The sequence below is a fragment of the Rhinolophus ferrumequinum genome, chromosome 18, assembly GCF_004115265.2.
Source record: "Rhinolophus ferrumequinum isolate MPI-CBG mRhiFer1 chromosome 18, mRhiFer1_v1.p, whole genome shotgun sequence".
In the NCBI taxonomy this organism is placed as follows: Eukaryota; Metazoa; Chordata; class Mammalia; order Chiroptera; family Rhinolophidae; genus Rhinolophus; species Rhinolophus ferrumequinum.
Genome location: NC_046301.1, coordinates 19,598,074 through 19,607,467, shown reverse-complemented (window position 1 = coordinate 19,607,467; position 9,394 = coordinate 19,598,074). Strand labels below are relative to the sequence as shown.

At 45.8% G+C, this 9,394-nt stretch overlaps 1 protein-coding gene across 1 annotated transcript; it reads right to left on the bottom strand.

The window, feature by feature from the left end:
* Positions 1-4,576: 4,576 nt before the first annotated feature.
* POU4F2 (POU class 4 homeobox 2) lies at positions 4,577-8,327 on the bottom strand. The gene is made up of 2 exons (XM_033134560.1): positions 7,644-8,327; positions 4,577-7,211 (listed from the first exon to the last, which is right to left on the bottom strand). The coding sequence occupies exons 1-2, from the start codon at positions 7,926-7,928 to the stop codon at positions 6,270-6,272; spliced, it is 1,227 nt and encodes a 408-aa protein (XP_032990451.1). The 5' UTR covers positions 7,929-8,327; the 3' UTR covers positions 4,577-6,269.
* Between the last annotated feature and the right edge of the window lie 1,067 nt (positions 8,328-9,394).

Here is a 9,394-nt window from a genome sequence, read left to right as displayed (position 1 = left end):
TGCTCGTCCCAGGCTTCATTAAATTTTTATTATCATCCCAGACTAGAGCAGGGAATGAGCGGAAAGACTGTCCATCTAATTGCAATTGATAAAAAAAAAAAGCTCTTAGATCCCCCTCATTTTAATATATTAACAACAGTTTTCTTCGTATGTCCAGTCTTCCCTAACCCTGTGATACACATAATCACATTATCACACAGATACATTTTCCACTTTCCAATAGGCACCAGGCTTGGCTGTCTTCTCTGCCCTTTGAGAAGGCCTGGGGTGGGGAGGTGGGGGTTGGTGGGAGTGAAGGGAGACCGGGTACTGGAGGCTGGCTTCAAAAAGTGATGCTATATGAAAAAAAAAAAATAAGTGACATCAGTTCTTGAAGCATCTGGCGAAAGATCAACAAGAGACAACATTTGCACTAAGCTGGTTCTTCCTGTGGCAAGATGAAAGCATATTGTTACCCAAACAAAACAAACAGATTATTAGACCAGGCTGCACTTTTCAACAGCCTTTCCACTGTGTGGGAGTGTGGGATTAAAGCAGAGTAATATTTTCATTTTATTTCTTTCATTCTCACTGCTGCCCTGCCCCCCCCATCTCTCTCTCTCACAAACACACACACCCTCAAAAAACATTTGCTTTTTTTGATCCTTCTTCATATGCTATTAATTTGTCTCACCATAGGACTGTACCGTGTGTGTGTGTGTGTGTGTGTGTGTGTGTGTGTGTGTGTGTGTTCAGGGAGCCTGTCTCAACAAGGGCGCTTTAAATTTTTTTGAAATTGGTGTAAATAAGCTTTTCATCTCCAGGCATTGAAAGTACCGAATAAAACCCACAGTTTGCTTTCTGAGCGGCTTCCTATTATCACATCGCCACTTAATTTTATTTCTATTCTCTCCAAGTTAAATAGAAAGACTGGCTCACAAGGGAGCTGCCATGTGCCTACAGACTGGGGATGTCAAGCAGAGAGACTCACGGTGCAAAGTTAATTTCAATTCCCGAGGAGGATTTCACATTCCGGCTGGCTCTGACCCACAGTAATTAGCTGAGATAACTAATGATTACTTACTTATTCCTTGTAATTATCTGGATTTAATAATTTGCTGTGTAATTTATTAATTCGCTCATAATAGCCTTTCAATACTGGGAATGGCTCCTTTAAAGGGGCAAAGCAGGGAGAATTTAGTGACTTTTTTTCCTCGTTGCCATAAATCTGTCTGCTGACAAATGTAGACTTCAGGAATATTTCTATCATCATAATCATCTGGAACCTTTGTCTTCCCTGTTGTCCTGTCAGGATGCCAATCCAACTTTTTTCCCCCTTCTGTTGCAGCCCCACCCTCCCTCCAAGGCCAACTGAAAAGTGAAATTCTGAGTTCTAATGTGGACCATTTACCTAGAGATATAAACTGTTTTCACCAAACAATTGAAAAAATGAATTTCTAAACTTGACTGTCATGGCTTGCCTAGAAAAATTTGAGCTTCATCCTCTGAATAATATACCTTTGAAAATCAAGTACATTTTTAAATGTATTTTCCACTATCTCAAGAGCTTCCCTGATAAATAGATCAAAAGGAATTGATTCATTTAAAGTTTGAAATAAGCCATTTTACCACACCCCCCTAATTCTAATTCTCTTGGCAAACAGAGGTCCCAGAATCTGTCTTTTGATAGTGAAAAGACTTATGTATTGTTATTTGTTTTTAAAATACATTTTATAGAAAACAGGAGAGTATTACATTGAATGTAAGTCTTAATTATTTCATTTTCTTTTTCTATTTTCATTCTTTTCCCCCAAGTTATGTGTCAATGAAACTTAACCTGATAAAGACTTGACCAACTGATTTAATGTCAATTATCCAAAGGAAACTGCATTTTTTTCCAGATATTATTATAATCCAATTGCTGTAGTGCGTAGATTTCAACCAGGACTTACATGGTCTTTGCTGTTAGTCATTTATTCCATTCTAGTTTAGATAATCACATTGAACAAAAAGATTGGATCATTTGCCTTTAGAGAGGTTGAAAACATAAACTATATAGTTCTGAAATGACAAATTGAGATGACTTGCTGTGCTGTTAGGTCAATACATAAACTATCTCTTTCTTGAGCAAACAAAATTTCAAAATGAGGCATGAATGTCAATGGATGTGATGAAACTCTTCAGTCTCAGTTTGCTATTTGAAAGTCAGTACCAAATGGATATTTCTCAACAATTTATACATGGTTCATTCTATTCTTACCTTTCATTTCTTCTTTAAGACCAATCCTCTTCTCTCCAAATCTCTCAGGTTTGTTTTGGTATGTCTTTGCAATTTTCATTAATAAAAACTTTTGGAATGTATTTCTTTCTAAAATTCTGCTTTTCCCATAAACTAAACACGCATATGCAGGCTTAAATAATGGACACAGTTTCCATCTTGTAGGCAAGAGAGGTTGTTTTGTTTTTTTCTTTTTTCCCCCTCATAGTAACATAGAGAAGACAAACATAAAATGTGATACAGTTTTGAAAGTCCAGGAACACATGGGAGACAAAGAACATTTGGTGAATGGGGTGGGGGGGAATACAGGCCTTCACTCTAAACTGTTGAAGTAAATGGATAGTTGTTGTTATGTTACTTTCCTCACAAAAATCTTGGACAAACATGCATATAGGCAAGCTATCACGTACTTCAAAAAGCTCTCTAAAGGACACCTATTTTATTTCTATTTGATACATTTGTCAATTTCTACTACTTCCACATGATTTATCTCTTTATTTAAAGATGTCGTATTTGTAGAAAGAAAGCTAGCACACTTTTCTGTCTTCCTCCACTGACTCCCCCTTTCTTTTAATGGACATATCCTAGACCCTAAGGTAACAGCCATATACAGGAAGGCGAGGGTGTTATTTACTGAAGATACTTTTTATCCTAGATCAGCAAGCCTGATTTGCTACACATTCAAGCCATTTATTTCATTTTCCCCACTTTGGAAAAAGTAAGCAAGCAAAAAGTTCTCCAGGTGGCTAGAATTGCATGGTCAAACTTGGAGTAGGGCTGAGTCATGTGGTTACTATCCATGGTGCTGAAACCAGTACTCAGTCTAGTGAGACTGGAGGCTGGCTGTTTGAAAAGACCTTCAGGAAAACGAAATCTAAGAATAGGGATGAAATGGAAGAAGGGACTTCCAGCCTCCAAAATACAGGAATAAAATTAAACCATCAATTTCACTATATCTGAATTCACCTTTTAAATCTCTACAACTTTCAATATTTCCTTAGGCATCTATGCAATGTATATCATTATTTCTAAGTGGACACATGGATTTTGTTTCCTTAAGTGTCTTCTTATTTCAGTTATAGAAAAAGAAGTCCCTCCACCTATTATCCACCCAATTTTCACAACTCTTTTTGTTTTACCTGAAAATCACAATCAGTTTTCCAACAACATTTAACTCCAACTTGAGTCACTATAACAATTTTTATTGACTCATGAGATGTTTCCTAATCTCATGCTCACAATAAGAAACATCTCAAGACAGTTACATATTAGAAGAGTCACAGTTGAGGTTAGCAGAATTATCCCTGAAGGATGACCTGGTTCTGTCTTCTTGTTGGACCTATAGATTAATATGATATTCTCATAATTAATAATGCAAATATTTAAACCAGAGCTTTTCTTAAAAAAAAAACTTTGAACACCTAATATGTTGTACAGTTTTTATAGGAAGTCTGAAAATTATTAAAATGGGTAAGGAAGTATCTTTAAACTAGGATCAGAAAAAAGAAAAGTCTGTGTATGAATTGGGAAGAATTTCTTTGTGCCAGACCACCATTACACAGACTTCCAGCAACTCTGGTGTCTGTGTGAGTCATAGGAAGGGGGCAAACTTTTGCTCCTTCTAACCACCAGGATTTTTTCCTCAACCCCACTCTGCCTATTCAGAATGTGAGTTTCCTTAAAGGTTATAAGAGAGGAAGAGAAGAAGAGAAGAGAAGAGAAGAGAAGAGAAGAGAAGAGAAGAGAAGAGAAGAGAAGAGAAGAGAAGAGAAGAGAAGAGAAGAGAATTGACTTGACTTTGTAACCCCATAACCTAGGAGCTTCCTCTCTGGCTTTGCGGCACTGCTCTCCAGGAGTGGTGACTAAACTGAGAACTGTGGTGGGCTAGTCCTTAGGCCTCAACCAGAGTGTCCTACTTTCCCCAACCAGGCCTTGACTCTTGCCACACCCAGGCTCCCAATGCTGCTGAAAACTGAACTGAGTTCCCTTCTTCCTTTTACTCATGCAATACCTCTGCTCACAAAGACTCTCTTTGCAGAATTATTGCAGGTCTGGAGAAAGGACTCCAAGGGAGGTATTTGGAGCCAAATATCTCGATCTGATCTAGGCAGAAAAACAAAGCACCCTGTGAGATGATCTCTGGCTATTAGAAGGCTATTAAAAACCTTGTTCTTTTATACTTTCTTAGAGAACAACCTCCTACTAAATCCAAGTCACACTTTGATAACAACCACTCCATAATAAACCATCAAAATGTGTTTCTGCTTTTAAAAATCTCCCATCAGAATAATTCCCATGTAAATGATAAAAAACATCACATTTTAAACGCCATTTAATTTTAATAGCATATTTTAATGGAAAAGCAGCATACTTTGCCAATAAAACATTAAAATCATCTCTTCGATGAAAGACAATCAAACAACACCAAAAATAATACATTACCATAGTAAATAAACCATCTATTAACAAAAACAAGAAAGCAGGTCATATACAGAACTCAAGACTTCAGAGAGCCGCAAATGGAACAGCAATACAGCAAAATTTGTAAGAATATATCTATATGTGCATCATTTTGAATGAAATATTTACAATAAATAAGGTACCAGTCATCATGTACCTAATTTTTTTGTTCCAAAAGAATTCTACCAAACCATGTGAATTTACAAGCAGTGCACTGTCTTTCTTATAATTCAAATTAGTTTTTCTACAAACAAACCTCCAAAAGGAAAAACTGAAGAATTCCTGTAAAAGTTAAAATGTAGTCAACAAAGCAATTGAAAACTAGAAGACTGAAATACCTTGGTGAAATCTTAGAATCTGGAAGGACAAACACCAAGTGGCAAATGCACCTACAGCTAGAAAATGATGCATTATAGTCATGCTTCCAACTGCTTCACTTCTTCTTTCCCATTAGAGGTGTGTGTGTGTGTGTGTGTGTGTGTGTGTGTGTGTGTAAAAGGGCGAGAGAACGAGTGTGTAGCGGGACAATGTGGGAATCCCCATTAAATATGTAAAGAAGTAAACAATACTTTGGACAGCGAATCAGGTCTACACGATTAAGACATCCATTACTGAGTGTCAACTCACAAATCAGAACACTACCAGTAAAAACAATGAGAAAACAATCTTCATTCAAAGTGAGAATATACAAATGGGCCAAAGGAAACACAGCATAAAAGGAAAGCTATAAAAATTCAGTAAACTCATCAAACAAAAAATTTTAACATCACTAACCATACGTTTCCCTCCTGTTTTTAGACTAAAGAAGTTTAATTAATTAGAATGTGCACAAATTAAGTTGCTAGAGAGATAAATTAATAATTTACAGAGGGTTGTTCGGCAATAATCTAATAGCTTTCGAGATCAGTGAACACAGCAGGCGCAACTCCTTTCTTAAGCATTAACACTTCGGAGAAGGAAGAAAGGGGTAAGAACCACAATAAAAATATATATATATAATATACAGTGTAAATGCAGAAAATCTGCCATCTTTTTTTAAAATTCAAAATACTTTAGAGATGTCTCTATCACATTAAGCATCAACTCTAGTTTAAAGTCTCAGTCCTGAATCAATTTCTATTTCTGAAAAATAGCTGCAAAGTGTACTTTTAAACTTGAACAAGGGTGTCTGTAGGAATAAAAACGAATCTTACTTGATCATTCTGGGGGCCTTTCAAAAAGCTGTCTCATCTGCTTTCCTGCAAACAGCCAGCTCCAGACTTCCTCTGAATTAGTCGAGGTGCCTTTTCCGGGTGGGGTGATGTTGAAAGGGACAACTTTGCTACAACTTGACAAATCCCTTCTTGTGTTTTTCTATCCTTTGAGAAGTCGGTTCACATTCTCACCGGGTTTGGGGCTCAGTTTCTCTCTCTCCATTCCTCGCTTTCTCTGGATTCACATTTACTGGAATAATTTCTGGTTGCCAAAAGTGGAAAGAAAAGAGGCAGGAGAGAGAGGGAGGGAAAAGACGGGATAGGGAGGGGGGGTTGTCCCTGGAGAGGCCAAGGGTCTCCTAAATGCCCGCGGAATATTTCATTCTTTTCTGTTTCTGCCTCTGGTTGCAGAACCAGACGCGCACCACGTTTTTCTTAAGGTCCAGCTTCTCTGCTATGGCGGCGATCTTCTCGGAGGAGGGCCGCGGCTGGATAGCGAAGTAGGCTTCAAGAGAGCGCTTCTCGGGCGCGGCGATGGACGTGCGCTTGCGCTTCTTCTCCGCGCCGTTGAAGAGCTCCGGCTTGGTGAGCTTCTCTCGGTGGGACTTCTCGGCCTCCTCGAGCCATGCTTGCAAGATGGGTTTGAGCGCGATCATGTTGTTGTGCGACAACGTGAGGGACTCGAACCTGCAGATGGTGCTCTGGCTAAGCGAGCCCACGCCGGGGATCTTGAGGTTGGCCAGCGCGGAGCCCACATCGGCCTGGGTCACCCCCAGCTTGATGCGTCGCTGCTTGAAGCGCTCGGCGAATGCCTCCAGGTCCCGGGGGTCGGCGTCCACGTCGCTCATGCACCCCATGTGTGAGGGCAGCCCGTGCGCGTGGGCCATGCTGAGCGCTGCTTGGTGCATGGGGTTCATGGTAGCCATGTGCGGCGCGTGAGCTGGCGTGGACACCACCGCGCCGTCGGGGCCGGCCATGGCACCCAGGGCCAGCCCGGGACTCAAGTGCTCCAGTAGCTCGCCCTCCAGCCCCTGATGCGGCTGATGGTGATGGTGGTGGTGGTGATGGTGGTGGTGGTGCGCGCCCGCCAGCGCAGACGGGTGAGAGATGGGCACCGACGACGAGGAGGCAGCCGATGTGCACGGGATGGTGTTCATGGTGTGGTAGGTGGCGTCCGGCTTGAAGGGGCTGTGGTGGGGCGGGTGGTGGTGGTGGCTCTTGCTCTGGGAGACGATGTCCACGGCCGCCAGAGCCTCGGCGCGGGCCAGCAGACTCTCATCCAGCCCGCCGAATATATTGCTCTGCAATTGCAAGTAAAAGGCACACATTACGCTCAGCAGGGAATTGTGCGCACTCTCTCCGGAAGCCCTGGCCCGCGCTCCACACTGCCGCCGCGCCTACAACATCCTCAGAACGTTAAAATAATAATAGTAGTCGTAATAATAATCTTGAAAATAGCTGGTGAGGAGGAGAGAAAGGAAGCCACCCAGAGAAGCCGAGAGCGCACGAGGAGGAGGAAAGTGAGCCTGCAAACAACACAACACGCGCGTGGGCAACATCCCAGGTCATAAAAATTCATATGAAAGGAAAGGCCCGCTGAATACATAAGAGAGGGGGTGGAAATTGGTTGGGGGTGTGGGGTGATTTGCTGTGCAGACATGAAAAAAACATCAAGCAGATAAAGGGGGCTGTCAAAATGTGCCTTTAAGCGGTGATTATGCAGAAATACGCACCGGTGGGGTTGGAAGACACGCTCTCCGCATCGCCTCGGAGCCCCCGCCGCTGCCGCCGCTGCCGCCGCTGCTACTGGAGCTGCTGCTCCGGCCGCCACCGCCCCCACCACTGCCGCCACCGCCTCCAGCGTTACTCGAGCTGCTAGGAGAGCTGGCGGAGGGCGCCGCGGGCGCGGAGGAGCCGGGCGAGGCGCTGTGCAACGCCGAGTACTTGGGCTCCACGTGCAGGCTGCCGCCGTGCGGCATGCTGAACGCCTGCTTGCTGTTCAGGGACATCATCATCATCTTCCCAGCTCTCGGGGGCGCTTGTCCGTAGCGCGCGCACTGACCCCGGCTGCCGGGATCCTCCTGAGAAGTGCTGGGCGAGAGCGGGAGCGCCGAACAGCGATGCAAAGTTTCGCTCACCCGCCGCCTCTCGGAGCTGGGCGCGCTTTGCCCCGGGTACCCGCTCCTCCGCTGGCTCCGCCGTCCGTCTGAGAAGACGCTGGGCTCCGCTTGGCGCTGGCTGCAGACCCCGGTGCCCGCAACTGCCCCCGCGCCTGGCGGCCGCCGAGTTATACTCCGCTCTCCCCGCGCCGGCCCCCGCACCCCCGCCCCCACCTACACTCCCTCCCTCGCGCCTCCGCCCTCCCCTGCCAGGAAGCGCCAGTTTCTCCGGCTCCGATTCTAGCGTCGCTCCTTCTCGCTCTTTGCTCCCTCCAGGCTCGGGTCCTTTCAGCTCTCCTGACACTCGCTTCCCCGCCGCGTCTTCTACGTCCCCTTCCAGCCCCCGCCCGCTCTCTGATGCCACCGCCCCTTCCCGGCTCCCCGCGCTTTACTTACTTTAGTGCCCCTACTCCACCCCACCCCACTGGCCAGGTCTGCGCTCCAGTCGCGGAGCACTTCCTACCTAGGAACTGGTCTCCAGCCCCTCCGGCTTCTTCCGCCCAATTCCTGCCTCGCGGGGAAAAGAAACTCCTAAATAAAGTTGCGGACCAAGCCAACCTCGGGTGGGTTTTTTCCTAGACTAGTAAGAACTCCTCTTACCTGGCTGCCTCCCCCGCCCCCAGCTTACCGCTAAGTTCCAGGCCTCCGCCCCCACTCGGCCCGCCCCCGCTGGCAGCTCAGATGACCCCGCTCCCTGGCTCCCGGTCCCCGCAGAGAACCCACACGCGGCCGCTGACCCGGATCCTCCGCGCTGCTCCGCGCTTCCGCCCGGTGCGCGCAGCGGCTGGCGCTCTGCTCTGCGCCCCCTCGGCCGAAGAGACATGGGGTCGTCAGGGCTGTAGGGCTTTCTCTCACTGGGTTTCTCGCAGCTCTCAGCGGATTGGACGGTCGCGGAGCCGTCCCGGGTCGCCTATGCGCATGCGACTCGCCCCCCTCCCCACCCCCGCCCCCTGTCCCCGAGTACTCCCCCAGCTCCACCACCGATACACACTCCTCTCCACCCTCTTTCCTCTTCCTCCGGATATTTCTCCTCCTCCTCCTTGAATCCAGTTCAGTGGGAGTTGGGTCTTGGGCGGATCCACTGGCAAACCCTGACACTGGGTTTATTATTCTTCATTAACCACAATCAAAGAAGGAAGGGGCAACTGACAGAGAGAGGCAGGGCCGGAGATCACAGAGCGCATGTGCTACAGAACACCCCCCTACCTTACTCCCCCAAAACACACACACACACACACACACACACACTCACACACGCCCTCAGGGGCTGGCACAAACCCCACTTATCTTCATTTCCACAGTCACTCAGCACAGAGATAGCCTAT